General features: G+C 40.6%; 1 protein-coding gene across 1 annotated transcript in view; it reads right to left on the bottom strand.

Annotated features, from left to right (window-relative positions):
* The window catches only part of PLB1 (phospholipase B1), a gene marked incomplete at both ends in the record, with an annotated part of 76,680 nt that extends 58,123 nt beyond the window's left edge, over positions 1-18,557 (bottom strand). The window contains 14 exons of the mRNA XM_084202158.1: positions 1,182-1,271; positions 2,747-2,851; positions 3,503-3,566; positions 5,953-6,035; positions 7,327-7,389; positions 7,881-7,967; positions 9,098-9,149; positions 9,617-9,701; positions 10,662-10,705; positions 11,591-11,622; positions 13,052-13,110; positions 13,583-13,646; positions 14,732-14,769; positions 18,509-18,557. Coding sequence (XP_084058284.1) covers positions 1,182-1,271; positions 2,747-2,851; positions 3,503-3,566; positions 5,953-6,035; positions 7,327-7,389; positions 7,881-7,967; positions 9,098-9,149; positions 9,617-9,701; positions 10,662-10,705; positions 11,591-11,622; positions 13,052-13,110; positions 13,583-13,646; positions 14,732-14,769; positions 18,509-18,557 — 915 coding nt within the window. The remainder of the gene's footprint in view (positions 1-1,181; positions 1,272-2,746; positions 2,852-3,502; positions 3,567-5,952; positions 6,036-7,326; positions 7,390-7,880; positions 7,968-9,097; positions 9,150-9,616; positions 9,702-10,661; positions 10,706-11,590; positions 11,623-13,051; positions 13,111-13,582; positions 13,647-14,731; positions 14,770-18,508) is intronic.
* Positions 18,558-21,618: the final 3,061 nt, after the last annotated feature.

Below are 21,618 nucleotides of genomic sequence, written 5' to 3'. Positions count from 1 at the left end.
ACTGAGAAAAAACACTGAAATAAAGCAAAGCAGGTATTTGTTTCCCTTTTGACAATGTTTTGGTTCTGGTGGCTCCACAGCATATTCACTGCCCAAGTCTGGGTAACAGGCCCTGATGCAGCCAGCCTTAAAAGCACAGCTTTGTTTTGCTTATGGTTTTTCATCTCTGCTATTCTCACAAAATGCTCCTGGGCAATCAGAGTGACAAGAATAGAGTAACATGCCACAGAATGGGTTGCTAAAGGACAGAGCAAAGGAGGACAAATAAAGTCTGTGCAGAAAAGGATTAGAGACGGAAAAATGAAACAGAGGGCACCTATTTTATGATGGAAGAACTGAGGTAGGAATGTGACGTCATCACAAGGAATATCACAGATAACAGCAAAGGAGATAGACGGAGCATAGCTGTTCCAAGGTCACCACTGCAATAGGTTATCAATTTTTAACTCCTTAGCTTCTACTAACTTTAAAAGATAAGGTATTTCATTAAAGTGACTGCACTATTCTTGTAGATACATCGTCTGGTGATGATAGAAGCCTCTAATAGAAGCCTCTTCCTGCAAATTCAGCTTCTTTAAATGATATGGGCTACAACAGCATTATTACTGCTTGAAGTAGCATAAAAGAAAACAGCTGGATAGAACATCCAACTCTAAAGGACATAACAAGAGCTCCTCAAGGTTGTCTATCACCTTTTCACTATGAGCAACAGCAGCACAAAGATGATGGTTAAGGAGGAGACAGTGGTAAAAGACTCATCAGTACAGAATGGTGGGGGATGCAGGACAGAGGACAGAGTAGGCAGGAGTAAAATTGCTGTAATCTCAGGTTAGGACAAGCCTCAGTCATCCTGTGCTGTGCTGTCAAGAAGTAAGATTAGCAAAACCAGGATCTGTCACAGCTCATTTAGTCCATGAGGCTACCCAAAGGGCTACTTTGAAAACCTTTCTAAAAAGTTCTTAGTAGAAAGTAGCAGCAAAGTGAGATTTGTCTTGGAAGTGTAGGGCATTTAGCATGATTCAAGAGCAGCCTCCCTGCACAGCTGAGGATAGCAGTCATGGGATAATTTTTGTATTCTTCCTTCCCCTGCCTCTTTGCTACCCAAATCCTGGCTTGTGGAGGGTTGCTACTAGTCATCCAGACCAAGTTCAGCAAGAAACAGTCTCTGTGGTACTGCTTACCATGTTGTTCCAGAGGCCCACCGCCATGAAAATGCAATCTTCCAGAATCTCCGCTTGTGTCTTTGATGTGGCAATCAAATCATCCTTGCCCTGAAAGGGAAAGTACCTTGAGCATCATAAAACAATTTAGAGTATGGAAAGATTAGTTATTCAATGACAGAAGATCTTAACCCATAAAACAATATCTATATCCACAAGAAAATCAATCTTTGGTATTCTCATTAAGCCACTTGCCACTGATCCCAGTTACTACTGGTGTGTCAAGACAGAAAGATGCTGGTTTTGTAAATGATTATTGCACATCAACAGGACAAGAAGAGCAGAGCAGCCACATGGCACGATCACAATAGTGACACACAGCAGAGCAGGAAGACATAGATGTGAACACATGAATCATTTGGAATAAACAACACCTCTAGTTTATACATGCCTTTGAAAATTAGAAACGTGCAGTACTTGTCTTAAGTGGGCATGCTGAATTTTAAATGAAATGTAACTGCTGGAAGAGTTTGGAAGGTTACACATGGTGTCCTGCAGGCATATCACAAATCAGAAGAAATAAAGAATCCACCTATGAGAGATGATGGCATTTAAAGAAATAATAGAGTAAATTACTGACAGAAAAAGTAATGCCATGAAAGTTAGAAGTCTGCTATTTGCATATGAACCAGCTATCTACCAAAAAAGCCTGGCAAATGATGACCCCAGCAGCAAAAAGAAGATTTTGCAAGACAGTAAATCCTTTGTTTTCCTGGAAGAAGAATTTCTTCTCCCAATTCACTTTGTTCTGATACTGATCTGAGGGGAGCAATGGAATTACCTCAGATTCATGGAGCTATTATTGTGATGCTCAAAAACCCAGACCATGAGTCTTTATCAACCTATTTTACAAAAAAACACCGAATGTGATGGATTTTGATACCTCACTCCAAGTGAGCCATTCTTCAGAAAGCAATATTCTCCCTTTTCACTGCCACATCTTAGACAACCTTGAGCTTTCAACTTCTCTTTAAGGACCATTTATAACAAAACCATGCCTGGCATCCTAGGCAATCCCATCTTCATTCCCTACTGCCTACACCAGAAAAAAAGTCTGAGTGCCCAGACTCATTGCAAGGAAATAATTGTACTTTCCAAAATGGTTTACAAACACCTTTAACTTTTGTCCCACTAACCTTTCTAAATACTTCACATTACCCACTTTTTTTGCCTTTGTTGTCAAACCCCTGAGCATAAACAGGGATGAATATGGTGGTGACTACAAAGATATGGAAAAATCAGCAGCACTGACAGCTTCCAGACACTTGTGACTTGAGGTGCAGAGTGCCAAAGCTTGATTTATCCTGGAGCATAGCATTCTAAAACACAGGATCTCTGACTGGTGCTGTTTAAATCAAGTTCCACTCTCAGGACTTCTGTGTCTGATCCTGAGGTACATCCTTCCTGTGCCTGACTACCCTTCTCTTCCAGAATTACACAGCCTAGGACAAGAAAGCCTGCTGAATATTGCACTCAGTCTCAGCAGACACAAATCAGAAAGAATGGAGCAGCTTGAGTTTACTCACCAGTCCAAGCAGCAGATTTCTTCCTTGGACAGAAGGCTGAAGAACAACGGTGAAGTCATCCTTTTGATCAAACCTCTCAGACTCCAATAGTTTTTCCAAAGCATCCTAAATAGACAACCATTTAATGAGATAAGTATAATTGGGTAGAGAGTGTAATGTATGTGTGATTCATCAGGGCTTAAAGTACATTTAAATTATCCACATCCCAAATAAACCACAGAAATAAAATTGTGTAATCCAGAACAAACACAGTAATTTAATGAAATCTTGTTATACAACAACTGGAAAATCCTTGTAGCTATAAGAAAAATGGTTTACCATCATTTCCTTTGAAAGGGCAGCAAGCTTAGCAAGGCAATGAAATGTCATGTTTATTGCCACCTTGGCATGTTTAAAAGAAACTCTAGCACAACTGTCTTTGTTATAACAGAAAATCTCCCACTTCTAAATTATGTGGCATTTTACTGGACAAGATGGATCATTTCTCTGATGGGATTTGAAAAATCCTAGGTTTCCAAAAGTTATGTAGACATTTAAAACTTAAAGAGATACTAAGATTGCTCAGGTATAGATAGAACTTATTGCCAATACTCCTGAGGTAAATGGGATTGGGATTGCCATGGATATGTGATAGAAAGGCTGTTACTCAACTTCCTCACTGCTATTCCTCCCTCACCTCCTTGCTTCAGGCCAATCTGGCAAATGAACAGACATGTCTAGCAATATGAGAGCCAAACAAGACAGAAAATGCCATACCTGATAGGACCACCTCAGTATGTTATCATGTAAAGTGGAGTGTTCAACATAATTGCACTGATTCCTGCACAGAAGAATTAAAAACATGAAAGACATTATGAATTTCTGATAAATAAGGTGGATATCATTAATTCTTTTAAGTCACTGACAGGCACATACTAAAGAGTAAATTGTTTTATTTGTAGAAAAGGCTACATGGAACATGCTCATTTTTGATATAAACATAGAATAATATATATTCCCATATCCAGACCTTTGTATCTCTTTTTGATTTGAAAGCCTAGTCAGTTGACAAGTATGCCAGACTTAGATTAGCACAGGATCTCACAAGCTAGCAACATGCTCAAGCTTAAAATAACAGCTGCACTGGTTTTCAAACATTTTCCTCCCTGTAGTCACACAGGAAAATTGAACAAACTCTAATACTTCCACAGGAACTTTTTCTTTAGTATTTGACTTGAAGGCCTGCATTTAGAAATGTGGATGGAAGCTGCAGAAGGTTATACATTCTAAAGGATGATTGGCACTGTCAGATTTCTGACCTGCAAGGTGAGATGGGTATACTGCATATTTTTGAAGCTAACTGGAGAATTCTGAGCTCCTAAAGGAGTAGGTGGAACAATATAAGATACACATAAGATTAGTCAGGTTGCAGCAAAATCTACTCCATTGAAATTTCCTGGATGGACTGGAATCTGAGAAAGTTTCTGGGAGGTTTGCAGATATAAGCAATAAGTAACTGTCAGGATCCTTTTCACAGAGCTCTAGCTAAACCTATAAAATGAGAATTTTCTGATAAAGTGCTATTATCACTGCTGGTGAGTGAAAGAAATATGAATTCAGGACCAGAATCTTACCCAAGCCTAAAAGAGGAACCTCATAAAATACATGAAGAGAGCTACATGCCTAAAAATGGGGCTCATGTATTACTTTCAGTGCAGACACTTCTAGTTAGTAAGAAATTAGTAAAGGAGGGAACTTTAAACCCCATTATGTCCCAAACTTCAGTGCCTAAAGTTAAGGCACAGGACTGAAGGTGTCAACCACTAGTATCCTCTTTGATTCTTGAAATTTCTCATTTTGGTATGGATTTATATTTTTCTCTCAAAGCACAGTTCACAATGATACAACTTAGTAACCAAATGCTGGAGGTCCTTATCTGGGACAGGATCTGGGACGGAGGCTGTCTAACAAACTAGCGGGAACTGTGTTTATCAACCAGATAAACACAGCTACGAGTGCATGCTGACAATAAGAAAGCAAATTGCCTTAAGTACAAAAGGAAATATAATAATTCCTCAGAGGAAAAAAAACTAGATCCATTTCATTTTATTTTTAAGGCCTTCAATACGTGGCAAGGCCCATATTCCTAAACACATCTTTTCCACATTTCTCACATTTTACCCCTTCATGTTTGTGCAGGAGAAATAAGCTAGAGTGCCTCATGCAGCCACTTTGACAAGGAAAGCCTCTCCTCTCTTTGTATTTGTTAAGTACGTGGTTACATAGCAGCCAGACCTCTTCCCCCGTTCCATCAGAACATCTCCAAGGTTGTATACTTGCAAACCTTGTGAAACACTTTAGGATGACTATATTAGTACATATGGTGTCCTATGCCACAAGCACAAGGAAAAAAATGACTGTGGAGTAAGACAAAGTGTAATCTCACCAGCTGTAAACTACTCTATCATAGCTGCTCATGTGCACACTCCTACTCCATACTAAATCGGGACACAAACTACTCGTGCTTTTGTTACAAAGTACTGAGCAAGACAGAGAAATAGATGCAGTTACCAGAAGGAACTGACAACTTGGATGTTCTCTACCCTAGCTAGCATTCCCTAAGCCCAAGTAGAATCTTTCCAATAGCCTAATAATGTCCTTTAAAATCAGTTGCTCATTTTGTGAACAGTGATATGTAGAAATTTATATTTTTGAAGCACCTACAGAGCTTCTGACTTGGGAGTTGCAGAACAAAAGCATCACTGAATAAAAAACTGGGGGTAGCTGGATGATGCAGTTTTGTGACCATAATCTAAGTGCTGGGTCTGGCTGGGATGGAGTTAACTTTCTTCAAAACAGCCCATTTGGTGCTGTGTTTTGGATTTGTGGCTAAAATTATTGATCACAAACCAATGCTTTGGCTCTTGGTAAACAGTGCTTGTACAGCATCGAGGCTTTCTCTTTTTCCTTAACTCTGACCCAATATTTAAGTATGCTTTCCAATTTGATAGGATTAAAAGCACTAGCTTCCTAACAAAAATATATCTTTCAAAGAGAGCATATCAGAAACAAAGTGAAGACTTAAAATCTTTTACATACTTTTGTACTAAGGGCAGAAAAACAGTTCAGCAGATTGTATCTCAGTCATAAAGTCAGTATTTGTTGAACATAAATATTTGTTGACTACCAGCAGGAGACGGTGACAAAAAGTTAAAGAAACCTATTACCTGGCATTACTGTAATCTTGGCACACAAGAGAGGCAGTTGTGAGCTCAGTGGAATCCACTAGGTTTACGAAGGCCTTGGGAACCTGCAGTAATAAAGTAAAAATTATTCATGCTAGATTTGCAATTAAAGATCAGCAAGCAGCAATTATAGTAAATTACGTCTGCAACTTCACGTGTATTACCTCTGGCTTGGGATTCTGCCCACATAAAATCAAGTCTTTGCCAATTCTGTCCTGAACCCTGATCCTGTGCCTGCTATCTGGGATCATCATTTATGAAGTACTTTTGACCATGTTTTCTTGACTGAGACACAGCAATTCATTTTACTTAACCAAATGGCCACCAGCCAACCAAAGTGAACTCAAATGAACTTGGGACTACCATTTTTGTGGCAACATAGCAATGCAAAGCTGGGGACGAAACATCCTGCATAACAGCACAAGCACTCATGCAACCCACCACAGCTCTCCCCCATGCAGAAAGCAGCTTTTCATTTACATAATGATATTTCACTTTCATAAGTGCACATAAACAGATTCTGGAAATAATAGTGGAGAGAATCTGAAGAGAATGTGTGGGTGGAATTTCCCCCATACACAACATTTGTAGAAGTTAGTTGGAGAAAAACGAGTGGTTGCGGTGTGATGCAACCGAACTGTAGCAGGTTTAGAATATGCTGTAGGCCTTCAATGCAGCAAAACAAAATTAATGGAAGATGCTATTGAAATAATTCAGTTAAACAGTTAATAGCCTGCTTTAATAGAAATCTATCCTCATCTAGTCTACTATCATTAGTAGACCAAGACACAGTGCAGAATGCTTCCCAGAAACCATCCTAGGTAAGCAGATCATTCTTAGCTCAGCCAGCTAGAAGACCTTTAGAAAGGCTGAGATTTTTTTTAATTAACACAAAATAAGAAAAAGGTCTATCTTAAGTATTTTAATGGATGTTTTCCCTGGTCTGTAAAAGTCATCACCAGGGACTTAGCAGCCTGTACACTGCCTAGGTGTTCCACACCAGTAATTAGATACCAGTTACTTTCACCAACAGCCCTGTCAAACATAACTTTCAGACCTAGACAGATGCACTACAATTTTCACAGAAATCATTTTTAAAATATCCAAAGATTGAGTGGTACATTAGCTTGTGTTGCAAAACAGAGCAGTTACCCATCCATCCTTTCTGTTTGCATGTGTCAGCCTTTTAAAAACAGGAGTAAAACACTTAGTGAAGACAAATGGAGCCAGTGGGTTGATGTTAATGAGACTGGTGTTCTAAGTCATGTGAAGAGTGATACAAGCTCTAGTCTAGTAGGGGAGACTGGAAAAATACACAAAGGATTCAGTTATTCAGGGTTGATGAATACATCTTACCTTCTTATACAAAAAATCCAAGACAGCTGTAAGTTTTTCCAGGTTTTCCGATATGCAGTTCTTCTATAAATGAGATGAGAAAGGCCATCAAAACTAGTAGAAAAAACAGTTATCCATTTCCTAAAAGTCACAAACCCTGTGCATTGAGCTGTGTACTGAAAGGTTATTAAGAATAGATCCATTTCATCCTATTTTTAAATTCAGCCTTAGCCAGCAACAAGTAAATAACATGGGAACAAGTCTTGTAATTTAACTGCCTATAAACAGAGAACTTGGCATATATTAAAAAAAAAAGATAGGGAAGAAAAGTATCTTTATACTTGAAGGTGAAAACCAGTTGTTGTACGAAGACATCTCAGACTAGGGATGGCAAATTCAGTACAGATGTTTATAAATACAAAACACATTGTGTTCCAGGAGCTTACATCATTGGATTGAGGCATCCCAACGTCCCAGACCTAACTACTCCTTTGGTTCCCTACGGCAGAGAACACAGTATGGGAAGTGTCTTAACTACCTGCCTTAACTGCTAAACCACCCCACAAAGCACTTACCAGTTGTGTGGAAGCATAGGAGGAACATGAGGTTTCAGCACTAAAAAACACTGTGATCAGTTTCCAGTCATTTTGGAAGTCCATCATCTGGGAGAAAAAAATAAAGGACTCGGATGACAAATGATCTATTTGCTCTTTCCCTCTCTCACACACAATTTGCTTGGGTTTAAAACCAGCAAGACCAAGCAGCAGTCCATGGCCCAGTCCTGGCCATCTTGGTCCCTTCCATTTGACTAACTATCCAGCTTTTCCTTAGAGGACACAGCAAATGGATGGTTAGGCATCAAGTGCTGCAATTAAAGCTGAACACAAAGCTCAAGATAGAGCCTGACATTGCTGCTCTACTGGAAAAGACGGGCATAGACAGCTTAGCACAGAACTTGATATTGTCTCTTTCCATCACTGTTGCAGCTTGCCAACAGTATTACTGTACATGAACTGCTGAGAAGAGGTCACACTAGTGGGACAAAGACTGGAATAAAAAATCTGAGAGCTAGAGCCCTGCTCAGCTGCTCTGTGTGCATTTATTAGGCAATGCTGTAAAATCCTGAAGACCCTTGGTTAGAACCACACAGTTCCAGAAACATCCATGCTAAATCCCTGTAGAGCAAAGAGGCAAGGGCAGAATTGCCTTGGTAATTACATTTTCCCATTATTTCACGACTATTTTACAAAATAACATCATGGTTAAGAATAAAGGAGAAATGAATGGTTAAAGCTCCAGGATGGGACCTAAAAAGCACTCAGCCGTGAGCAATAATTCAAGCTCTCACCAGCATCACCAAAGCATATTTAGGTCTTTATTGGCCTTTTTGAAAATATGTTCCTAAAAGACCACAAAGGAACTGGAGGGACAAATACTGAGAATCATTATTTTGGGTTGACTTCTCAGAAACACTGGCACAGTTACAGAGTGTAGCTAGTAGAAGTCTCACATCTTTAGCCAACAGAAAGCAAACATACTGGCTTCCCTACCAAGCCCTTCAGTTGCTTTGACAAAAGTAAAAATGGTGGGATACTTCCAGAACAAAACTCTGCACTTGAAAAGCATAGAATTGATTCTTATTTACAACAGAAAAACTGAAGTCCATTAACCTCAAGAAATGGCATTTTCTGTTTTGAAAGTTTTTTGAGGGCTGTTTAAGTATTAAACCACTTTTCTGCCTTTTTCTGCTTCAACACCATGCTTTCAGAATAGTTCTGTGCTTTAAACAAACCTGATCCCCTTTCATGAGCTCCACTATTTCTTCAGCTTGATGCAGGAGGTCTCTGAAAAGAAGAAAGGAAGAGAGAAATTATGAAGGCATCAGTAAGGTTAAAGCTTTGGCTGATTTTTACCATTGAATCAAACACCTTTTGAGGATTCAGGTTGGATTAATCTTTTCATAAATGTGTTAAGATTAGACAATTGACTGTGCTACCCAGAGAGCTTTGGGTGATTAGTTCATATTCTGCTTCCAGACATGTGCACTTAGATAAAAAGAGCAGCTTAGTAAGCACACCTCAACTTCTATTTGAGCCAAAAATTTGTTTTGCAGCTATAAAAGAGACCTGATGTTAACTCAGATGATACAGACCCCAAAGCAGGGCTTTGCTCCTCCTGATTCTGACAGGTGCCGATTGAGCCACAATGACAGCCTCTGCCAGTACCGAGCACAGTGAAGTGCTCCAGCATCAAAGATTTCCATCCTTCCCCTTGTACACCAACTGCCCAGCCAAAAGCCCCTCAGACTCACCTGGCTTGACTGTCTGGCATCTCTCCTGCTGTGCCAAGTGGAGGGGACACATGTAGGACCGAGGGGTTGAAGGTGCTAATGAGAGCTGAATGACACACCCAGGTTAGGAGATTTCTGCAGACTGCTACTCTGCTGATTCATTAAACACAGCTGAACTAAAACAGCACCAGAACCTGTAAAGTCTGAGGATCTCTTGGCAAGCACGAGAGGGATGCCCAAGCCCCTCTGCAGCTGTTTTTCTTGGTTCTATTCCTCACCTTGTGAAGTGAAGTCTTGATGCCTGAGTTTTCCCCCAGACTCAGAACAAAAACCTCTGTCCCCATCTCATGTCAGCCACAAGTATTGTAGGTGGGCTTAAATAGAGGCAGCTGTAGAAATGAAGCTGTGGGGAAAGGCTACCCAGGGAGACTCATAAAACACTAGCAAGTTGCCATGTTTCAAACCCCTTTTACAGGGAAATAGATGTCACACCAAGGAGTTAAGACACTAGGACGATTATGTGGAGGGCAGGATCCTGGAGCTATATATTACACAGCATTTCAGTGGGCATGAAACTTTTACTTGCAATATCCTTTAAGCAAGTAAGGGCTGCCTTCAGAGACAGCCAATAGGCAACAAATTCCCAGATGTGGCTCATCTATGGCAGTCCCAGTATAAATTCTAAACACATGGCAGTTCTGGGCTGGCAAACCCACACAAGACTTCACTGGGCCAGCACAGGCCACAAGCACACACTAGCAGAGACTGCGTCGTGGGTAGAAATAAGAGGCCTAAACCCCCTGCTGGGCATTTAAGAATCTTGCAGCAGTCCATCACACCCCTTCTTCACTGCTGTTTGTCTACCCAGACAGTCTCTTTAAAGCCATCATGGGCAGCACAAACTGTCTGAACTCATGTCCCCAGGTGCACCACTCCTCAGGCATCCCTTACACCCCTGCAGTGTGCCTGTGCTGCACCTGCTCTGCAGCCCAGCAGAGCCCTGGAGCTCCTGCCAGCAAGCTGTTAAATTAATTTGCTGAAGTTTTAGTGTGACAGCAAGACGCACCTGCTAAAGTTGCCACGCTTAGTTCAAGGAAGTTCTTTCCTGTGCTATAGAAAGAGAAGAGAAAACAGGAAGTTCCTGTTATTCCATTTCTCAAAGAAAAATTATATTACAGCACAGCCTCAATTTCTTATTAGTTATGCTGCATCTCAGAGTGAAATTCATGGCAGCTGTTGCAAGTAAGAATGGGGCCTTTCTTTCCCAAAACTGTCATGTCATCAGCTACTGCTGAGTAAGAACATAGTCTCAGATCTCAATTTTTTGTGTCTCTTTACCCTCCGCATGTTGCAGTACTTGTGCTTGCTTATACATAAGTATAAGTGATGCAGGGGCCTCGGTGTAGACCCACATACAAGGGGACACAGATGTTTTAAAAAAACTTAGTCTTAAAAGTTTATCTGTGCAATGCTAAATCCTCATCTGGAAGGCTGTGACTCAAAAGATCTGCGCAGACCTGCAGCTACAAGGTTTAGCCATATGTTCACTCATTGATTTGGATCTGTTAAAGGGGCATGGAAGAAGGAAACAGCATAAAGCTTATCCATGAAGCACTGGAAATCAGCCAAGCAGATTGGGTATCAGTAGTCCAGGATATCTGGACTACTGAGTTCTTTCTTAGCTCTGATAAATCCCTGCTTTTTAATCTCTAACTAGTGAATTATTACATTTACTGCCTAGGATTTATCACACAGCAATGATTCTTAATCAAGGGCATTGCAACCCTAAGGTAATTCTATATCCTGCAAAAGTACAAAAAATTTGTAATCAAAGGACAGGGAAGGTTTCAGTGTTCTAAAATCCTTTCTATTTTACAAAGGCTTTTTCCTCCTCTCTAAAAAATAATAAAAAAATTGCTTGGGCCTAATTCCTGCACTGTGACACTATAGAGATTAGGATAATGAAACTTATAAAAGCTAACTATCAATTCTTACCTTTGGAGTAAATCCTCACCAGATCCTGGTGTCTATGAACAAAGAATCAATAAGAAAAATATTAATTAAAGTGTAAACTAGACCTAGGTATGCTGTTCCCCTGCCACATTTCAGTCATGTTAGAGATAGTACTGTTTTCTACGTACTCTTCTCCACTGTGTTGTAATCACTCACAGATTTAGATTCTTTTCCAGAACTTCCCTATTACCGTGCATTTTCATGATCTGGTAATCCTTTCTTAGTTACTGCTTTCATTAATGATTTTTTTACATATGGCTTAAAATAGAAAATGATACATTGAAATCAAATTCCATAAAATCAAATGCTATTCTAGACCAAATTTCTCTGGATCTATTCCTACTCCTTTTCAACAAGGGACATGACCTGAAGTCATTTAGATAATTTACAAAGATGGCACTCAGACAGAAGAGTGTCTGTTAAAAAGAAACTATATCAATAGAGGAACTTCACTAATTTCAGAGAGTTTAATGAGGAAACAGCGACAGAGATGTTTGCTCTAGGAAAGCAAACATTCCCTAAAAGAAGATAATTTACATGTTTTTCTATGACACCCCCACAAGCAACAAGGACACCAGCACAAAGAAGACTTGTTCCAAAGGGCCATGTACCTGATATGGATGAAGCACCCTTGCATTCAGGACAATAATTTTTTTCAAAAGAGATAAGTACTCACAAGGAGTCCAGAAGTCCTGATTTTGTAAAAGGAAAAGTATGATATATTCATGGATACCATCTCAAATTTGAAAGTTGTTTTGTAATGAGGGAGACTCTCCCCCATTTTTCACAGTCGCAGCCTCTCCAATGGATATAAATTTTTGCTCTACAGGCATTTCTACACTTCCTCAAAGCTTGAGAATTGTGGCTAAATGCTTTTAATTGGGCCTCAGTTTCAGATATTCACTTCCAACTATTAAGACAGATAAAGATCATCCAAATCTAACTATATTATTACAGGCAGAACTTTACCCACTGATCTATGCAGCAGAAACATATCTTTGTGATTCTTGTAGACCTTTTGCCTTGTAGGTAGGAAACCAGTTTCTACTGAAAACACTTGATGAGGTGGAAAATCTACTGCATTTCTTAACAATTTGTATTTGTTCCAGTTTGAATTTTCCCAGCATCTTCTTCCAGTTATTCAATCTGTTATGCTCAATGTTAGGAAAATCCATGCACTCTAATCAAATATCATGGTTCTCTGCAAGAGCACTGTGATCACATTTCCCCCTGCACAAAGTCAGCTGGCTATTTTTAGACACAGGGTACATTGGAACACTGAACAGCAGGTATTTCCAGCCATTTTTCCACCAGAAGTCTTTGATGCTTGTGGAAAGACTGAAGTCCTGAACACTCTGAGACCCGAAACTACATCATCAGCTGACTTCATCATCACAGTGGAGGAAACAGGTCACATTCAGCACATTTCCTGCTTGTACTTACTCTTTGCAAACTTCCTATAGCAGCAACTGCTTTAATGTCAGCTGGCCTTAGAGCATGAACTACAGAAAAGCAAAAGATTTCAGGTTACAAAAAAACCCAAAACAGTAACCCCAAAAGAAAGTTACATTCACCAGTATACTAAAACAAAGTTGGCTAAAATGGTAATAACTCTATACTGATTGCTTTGATTGGAGGTTTAAAACTAGTCAGAAAGCATGAGAAACATTACTCAGGTGTTCAGCAAATACTTTGGGTGGTTAGAGGCACTGAAATGCTCAACCATCAAGCAAGATCAAAAAATACTGCTGGGAATGACTGAAGTAATAGTGGCATCCCCAATCACCAGCTGAAGAAACAAAGGTAGAAAAGTAATCACAAATGGAACAAAAAACTAAGGAGTTTATAGAGCCTAGCTCCTCTTCAGTCAATCCCATACACAGGCATCTCCACAAACAGCTGATTTCTGCCCCAGGCCATTCTCAAATAATTTTGTGAGGGAAAGCCTCTGCAGAGACAATATCAAACACAAACCTGAAGATGAAGGGGTCTCAGGGAACGTCACCTGCTCACATGAAAACTGCAAGCTTCTTAGAGCCTTAGACATAAACAAATAAATATGGTTGATTGCTTAGACCTAACAAGGAAATTTGTTGAATGAGGGGTCCTACAGGCTCCATTCTCACACATAACCAAGATTTTACTCATGTAAACTACTTCAAAGAACAATTACACCTCTGTTAGAAATACATGGGAACACACATCTGGACAGCTGCATTTTCAGTTAACTCTTCTACAACTTGACACTTTCTGCTCAGTTTTCTTACTGGCTGCCACAGCACCGGGCCTGAGCAAACAATGAAATGTGCTGAACACATCGTGCCACATCCATTGCTGCAATGACTGCTTAATCTACTGCAGACATCTCTGTGTGCTAAGGGGTGCCCAACTAACCCATCAAAACATCTCCAATAGACAACAGGAAAGGCAGAATGAACCAATTCTGGCTCCTTAACAACACCTGGCCAGGTGATCAGAGAAGGCAAGGATGTGAGTGATGTTATTCACTCAGTGTGAGAGGCAGCTCAGTACCAGCAGGAACATTGTTTCATGCCATCCTGTATCCTTATGGCAGGCACAGCCCAACACCAAATGCTTTAAAGGGACATGCAAGGCAATCCTTGCCTCCCCAGGTGACTTGGCAAGGGGTTCCCTCATCACAATGACCATGAGTGGCTGTCTGACCATCCTTAATACCTAAAGGTGAAATCTATATTGTGACAAGGGTCAGCAAGGTACCCCCACACTCCCTAGCGCCCAGCTGGAGGACTTTAATGGTGCAGACACTTTGCACTGTTATAAAGCAAATAACAGTTTAATTCTAAGAGAGCAACAGAGCATCTAGGAACAAGTGCTAACCACAAACAACCTACGTACAGGATATGCAACCTAATAACAAACACTGCTTGGAGAAAACCTCATTTCCTGATTGTGTTCTGTAATCTTGCAGCTGCACTATCACATTGCTGACTCACTGGCTTTGCATTTCTTCTTTGCAGAAGCAGTTTAGAGCAACAAGCTATATTCTTTCTTCCTTCTGCCTGCCTCAGAGGAAGCAACAGCTTGACAGGTAATAATAGGTATTGAAAACAGAAAAAAAAGAAAGTTGTACTCATACTTTACCTCAAGTTTCTTATATTCTTCCTGATCATCTGCATTACCTTAAAAACATTAAAGAAAGGGTTACGCTATATTTTTTTCATCTTAGGGGAAAAAAGCTTCATAAGACTTAATATACCTAAAAGCACAGAATCTGGAGAGAAGGCATCTTTCTCATCTGCCCTACTTTCCAAAGATGAGGCTCATCCCAACAACCAGACTTATTTTCTTTGATTTTGTATACTAGAAAAAGCTTTTAGCTATTGTAAGCAGGTGATATCTCTTGAAATTAGTGGAATGCAATGAATTTATAGCAACAGGTGATGAACTGCTTGTGGATCCCCTCAAACAACCCCATCCTCCACAGGCCTTCCCTACCTGTTTTCCTCTTCAGCACATATCATACACTGCTGTAGTCTCATCCTATCCAAATTTAGAGTAGTTTGAACATGTACACGGTGAAACTCCTTAGAAAGGAGCAATTCACATTAATCTGCATCTTCCACAGTCAGGGAGCAGCATAACACTGTTGTGAGTTTGCCATAGTAATACAGAAACAGCTGCAATTTCTTCTTCTTAGTAGAGTGTTGGCAGACAAAATAGCCTGTGGAGCCAGGAGTCAGGCCTGTAGATGTTTCAGTAAACATTATTCTCTTTCCTTGAGCATACACTTGGATTTATGCAAATAGATTTTGGTTTATTCTAAAATTTCCACAAAGAGAGCCACAAGGCCTAGGTCAGATGAGCTTCAAAGCACGCTCTCAGCTGTTCTTGCTTGCCCCACTGAAGCCATCAGCATCCAGCAAGTCCTATACAGAATTAGAATAACTGCCCTTTAATAGTCAGGAGCTATTTTTGGAATATTTAGCCCTGATGAGAACTTGTGGCTTGTACACCTTTCTTTCCATGTCAATGACAGAGTAAGAGCTGAGCCAGCTCAGTCTAGCAGGTGAGGCATCCTTGGGTGTAGGGCAGCCAGTGGTGCTCAGGCTGCAATGAGATGTGCCTGGCATGGGCAGGGGACTCTGGGCAGCCTCTGGGGACGTGGGTACCTGGGCACACAGGTCAGTGTGGTGGCACAAAGCCACTACTGCTCCCCATGACTGTCACCTGTGCCACACTACATGACCATATTCAATAAATGGCAGCAACTTCTATACACGGTTTTTGTCCCCTACTTGGGTTTCAGCCATGAGCTATTTGCAAAGTTATATTATTTTTACACTACTTTGTAGAAGGTTGAGACAGTTTCCAGGCTATTGTGTGACATATTTTTAACATTTCTGCCTGTTCAATCTGTGGGTTTTGATGATGCTTTACTCAGGGCAGTAACCAGAATCCCAACTCTGTTTGGGATACTGGAGACAAAAGCAATGAGGGACTTGTCTGCACCACACAAATCTACTGCAGGAACTCAGTATCTGAGAATTTTAACACTAATTTCAACTACATTGAGAGAGAAAGAGGATCTAGTCCCAGTTTCCAGGACTCGGAGTTGGAGGAACAGTTTTAGAACAAAATCCCACGCCTAGTCTGGGATTTTGCCTCTGACAATATCCAAATGCAGATGCTTAGGCAAAGAATAAGGAAAATACAGTTTTATTTCAATTTTCCTCCCAACTATCTGTACTATTGTGCTCCCTGAGCAAGCAATAACTTAATGTTGATGAACTCCCTGACATCTTTCTTCCACAGATTTGCCTATTTGTTTTTCTAATACTTTCACAGTTTTGGCTTTCCCCAAGAAGTGTGGCAAAAGATGCTTCATCACTCAATTACGTGTTGGAAAAAAAGTACTTCTCATTTGTTAATAACCTGATTGTTTCCTTGTTGCTCTTGTAAAGAGTAGTCATTCCCTCGTTTCTGCAAAATTTGCCATTTTGCATGCACCTGTATGTCTCCATCATATACCTACCCCTTCTTCTCCAGGCTGAAGAGGCAGTTTCTCTGATCTCATGTTGAAGTTTTTTCCTATGTCTGACCACTCTCCCCCTTTATCCCCCTCCTAGGTTTTACCACATCTTTTTTGAGATGAAAAATGCAGACCACTGACAAAATGCAGGTGAACTGTGGCCCTGTACACAGCAGCAGCAATGTGGTTTTTATGCTGTTCTCTTGCTAATTGCTGAAATAATTTCTCATGACTATCACTAGCACTGATGTCTTCAAATAGTTGTGTTCTGGGGTCAAGCAGTATCTATTCAGAGTTCACCATAGAGCACACATAGATAAGAGTAATATATAAGGGGAAAATTTAGTCTAAATTTTCATTCTGAACGTCCTGGGTAGCTTTGCATCAGCAAGTTAGAATCCACCCTTATCCAGAGCACTTCTGAACATGAGCAGAGCCCACAGCCCAACACAGATCAATATGAGCATCACAGTTAATAAAATGGACATGTTCATGTTTCTGCTTGGCTCACTCCCTTGGGTGGATATCATCTAGTCCTGGCAGTTCTTTTACTATTTGTCATCAGTTTGTTCAAGGATTTGGTTGTTACTCCTCTTGTCCCCTGTGCTGAAAGGCTTAGAGGGCAAGGCCTTTTTTAAGCTGTTATGCAAGGACACCAAAGACAAAAAGAATTTGTCAGGCTTCAGCCTTCTTTTATACATCAGTCAGTCCTACAGACTCCACGTTTCAGAAGAATTTGGAAAATGATTTATTGGTTTTCATGGCTTTGAAAATGATTCATTGTTTCTCTTCAGATTAATTTGTGTCTTAGATGAATAAATTTTAACCTCTTCAGTTTTTTTAGTTTGTTTTGGATTTACACTTTCCATAGGATGACTTTTTCAACTCCTGCTACTCCCAGTATTATTGTTACTCCCTTACTATACCACTGAATAATTCTAACTTGTACTTTCAATTTTTTTGACATAAAAAAGAAAGTATTTTTCAGACGATTCTCCCAAAATTTGGGAGAAAGATTCTAACTCCTTCCTCCCTTGCTCTGACAGTTAATATGTTTCAAAAAACAATTCTTATAGGCTGCTATCAATCAACATCTGTTTTCCTGGATAAAGTTTTCAGAGGAACTGCAGCCACCGTGCATATTTTTCACTAAATTAAAAAGCTCAGATGTTATAATTTCTTCTGATTACTTCAGGAACCAAAACCTCCTAACAGTTTATTATTTACCAGAGCACCTTATAATCCTCTGAAGATAGTGATCACCATAGCTTACTGCTAAGGTAAAGCACTATTACTAGTTATCATTTTCCTACAGGTAGATTCCTGAAGCACAGAGCCAATAAAGCCAAAGCATGCACAGCATTTTCAGTCTTGAGCACCTACACAACCATCATTGGCACCAAACATGGACTTCAGAAACCCAGTATAGGGAATAAGGGCTCCCCCCTACCCTGAATATTACAGAAATCTGAACAATGCCTGGAATGCCAGGACGCTGACTAACCTTTCACTTAATCTTCTATCACTGAAAAGAAAACGGATAATCATAGCTATGAATTCAGAGAAAGCCTCTGTTCCGTGCTTGAACTTCTGCACCATTTTGGCACAGATCTCACTGCTAGTTCAATTGTTTGGTGATGTTTCTCTCACCAGAATGCTTCAGTGCCTAAGACACAGTCTATCCCCAGAACAGTGCAAACCAATGAACACATCTTCATCAAAAAATGATCAAACATACCCAAAACTGCATTTAAGATCACAGTTTTACTCACAGATTTTCTTCATCCTGCTTCTAAAACTCCTGCTATACACCCACCTTGTAACAACTAAAAATAGAGGTTCCCAAATACTGTGCAATGCAAATTTTCAAAGGGCCTTCCAAAACTTACCTTCTGAGGAGAGCAACCAAAGGAACAGCACACCTAACAATAGCTTCATGGTAACCACCTCTATGAATGATAATCCTGGAGTGCTCTGTGTTAGATGTTAAGGCTGAAAAGAAAGAAATTCTCTTCCTTTTTCTCCTTTATACCTTAAAAGCTGATAACTCAGCAGCCATAAAACTTACTAGCTTCTACCTTTGGAAAGCAAAGTGACGATGATATCTCAGTTTCATTGCCCATCCAAGGGTCAAAGAAGGGCACAGCTCCTCTCACTTTGGTCAGACCGAGCTGGCCATTTTTCAGGAAAATTCTCAGCAAATCTAAGGACCAAGATCACATGAGTCAGCTTCCAGCAGGGTCAAGGCTCTTTCAGGCAATACATAACATATTAGTTTGGCATAGCCTGCCTCTGCCAGGAAGGGAAGGAGCCTCTGCTCCTGAGGTGACAAGGACAACTGAACTCTATGCAGCAGCCCACACCCACCCAAAGAGGAAGGTTGTGCTCTTCCTTTTGTCTCCTTCCCTACCTGTGCTCCTTTCTTGCCTTCAACCAGACTCACGCTGGGCCTGTTTCTCTTCTGCTAGTTCCTCTTCTGGCAGATTTTCCTTCACTGGGTTGTGCCCCACCAGTATTTGCCATGACAGAGCAGAGCAAGACAAGCAGGATCAGTAACTCTGCCCTCACACTGCACAGGTCTCCAAAGCCCTTGCTGTGACACTATCACAGTAGCAGTCACTTCAGGAGAGTCAAAGAGCATGCAGAAATGCCAGCTAGGCTGTGACACAACACCACCCATGAGACCACCACTGTGCCTCAACTACAGCATCAGGGTCAGACCTCTGAAGGGCAGCCTGCTGTCCTCACACAAAACACCAGAGTGACCTTTGGCCTCTTCTCAGCCCACAGACACCCAGAGAGAGCTCCTACATGAATAATGGGAGTCTGCTTAAGTAAAGAGCTTTAAATGCTTAAATAAGCCACTAACACACCCAACTCAGGCAGTCTAACCCATCCTTCAAAGGAGTTTTTGTTTATTCTGGCCTTCTGCTCTTTCATGATAGAAATTTGACATTCTTTGAAGGAACATGCTGGAGGTAGATCTTGCGCTCATTTCTTTTCAAAAACCAGGAAAGCTATATTAATTCTGAACATGAACAGCTATTGTTCAGAGCAACATGCAAGGAGGAATGTACATAGACAGGAGAAAGCATTCCTCCACCCCCTGAATCTCCACCCTCAACTCAGCAAAAACATACCAGCACAAGAGGCTTCTCACCTCAGACACAGCTGAGAGGGATGAGCTCATCCTGCTTGGGGGTCTCACACCTGAAACAGTCTGACACCCAAACTCCTTTAACCAGTAAGGTAATGAAAAAAGTCTTACTCACTGTCAGGGCACAACACCACACCAGCAAGCCCTGCCTGGGCTGAGCTGCAGTGGAAGTCCCAAGCAGCTGGTCAGAATGAGGGACATACAGGTGAGGCTGGTCAGCACCATTATCACCTCTCAGTCAAGGTGGCATTGCACAGTCTCAGCATAGATGGGAGTTACCTTTGGGGGGTTTTGTCATTACATCCAAGGGTTTGTGGCTGCTTCTCTCTTCAAGAAAAAGCTCTTGCTATCCAAAGTCTGAGAAACAGACTTCTTGAAGACCTGGAAGTGTTTAAACCCCCAGAAAGCCTCTTCCTCATTGTGCACCAAGAAAAACATGAAAAGGAAGGTAGCAATAATTCATTCATTTACCAGAAACCACAGATCCAAGAGTAAGTTTAGCCTTTATCACTGTGACATGTTCCAGAAGCAAAACAGCATTAACTTCAAGGCTTGCAAATCTCTTGTAAACACTCCTTCCCACCACCAAAGGATCAAAATAGCTCCTAGACTGAATAGCAAATAACAAGTGGCAGCAAAGATCAAAAAAAGTTTGCAAAAGGGAGAAGAGAGAATTTTCTATTAGACACAGAATGTGTCAGAGACAAAGACAAATTAAGCCTTTTACATTACTGCAAGGACAAAGCTAGATGCAGCTACAGAACATAAGGAGAGTTCCAGACCATAAACCAACCCTCAGCTGATGGTATTTAGGAATACCCTAGGGAATTGCACCCATGTAGCTGATTGCCTAATAATCAACACAGAACATCTTGTGTCTTCCCTAAAGTGCCTGCTGCCACTCAGGTGGGACAAGGAGCTAGCTAGGTCTGGGAGTTAACCCTGCCTGAATCGTGTGAGTCTTCTTGCTGCTTGCCCTGGATGGAGAGGGCTCATAACTGAACTGGCACAGAAGAGTTTTGAGTGAAATTTGGTGGTGAAAAGCAGAAGTTTTGTGCCTTGGCATGTTCTCAAGCAAAGGACCTGTTTCACAGGTCTACACCCAACCTTTTGTGGTGAAAAACACCACAAAAAAAACACCACAAAAAAAAAAAAAAAAAGTCAAGTCCCAGTTACAGTTTTAAAGCCAGCAACACCCAAAGAGATACTCAAACACAGGTGCTAAAGTATACTAGCCAAACTTTGGTTCCTTGCTACATTTTTAGGTGGCTTATAATATACCTAAATCTTCACCTTTCACACCTGGTATAGGAGTCACAGCTGGGAAAGCCATGGGATATTTTTTTTTTAGCTTGCCTTTAAGCTTTTCCTTATCTCCTCTGTTAAACAGAGCTTTTTCTGGTATTTCTTTTATTCATACAGAGTACCAAAACCCAAAAACTCTTTCAACCTAAATCCTCACCTATAAGACCACTGCTTTAAAATACAAATGATGAAAGTATGGCTTCACATCAAAAGAAGAAAAACCCCAACAATAAAAACAAACAGACAAAAAACTCCATAGCACTTGACCACTCATAATTAAACCCAAGATGTTTGTACTTGTACTAAGTTAGGGAGTTAGCTTACTCAATTGCTAATAAGCAAAGGTCATATATCAGTGGATAATGTTCTTGCATCCACAAAACTATCACGTTACACTGGCATAGCAGAGGACTTCTTGTGGAAGTACAAAGCAGACCGAGTTTCCATTTCATTTGAGGATAGAGCCTGTTTGTGACATGTCACTGCTTCAGCTAATCCTACTGCCTTGGCAAGGCATTAGATCTTGAATTTTGTATT

Source organism: Fringilla coelebs (genome assembly GCF_963513975.1).
Source record: "Fringilla coelebs genome assembly, chromosome: 3".
Lineage (NCBI taxonomy): Eukaryota > Metazoa > Chordata > Aves > Passeriformes > Fringillidae > Fringilla > Fringilla coelebs.
This window is presented reverse-complemented; position numbering and strand designations above follow the sequence as displayed.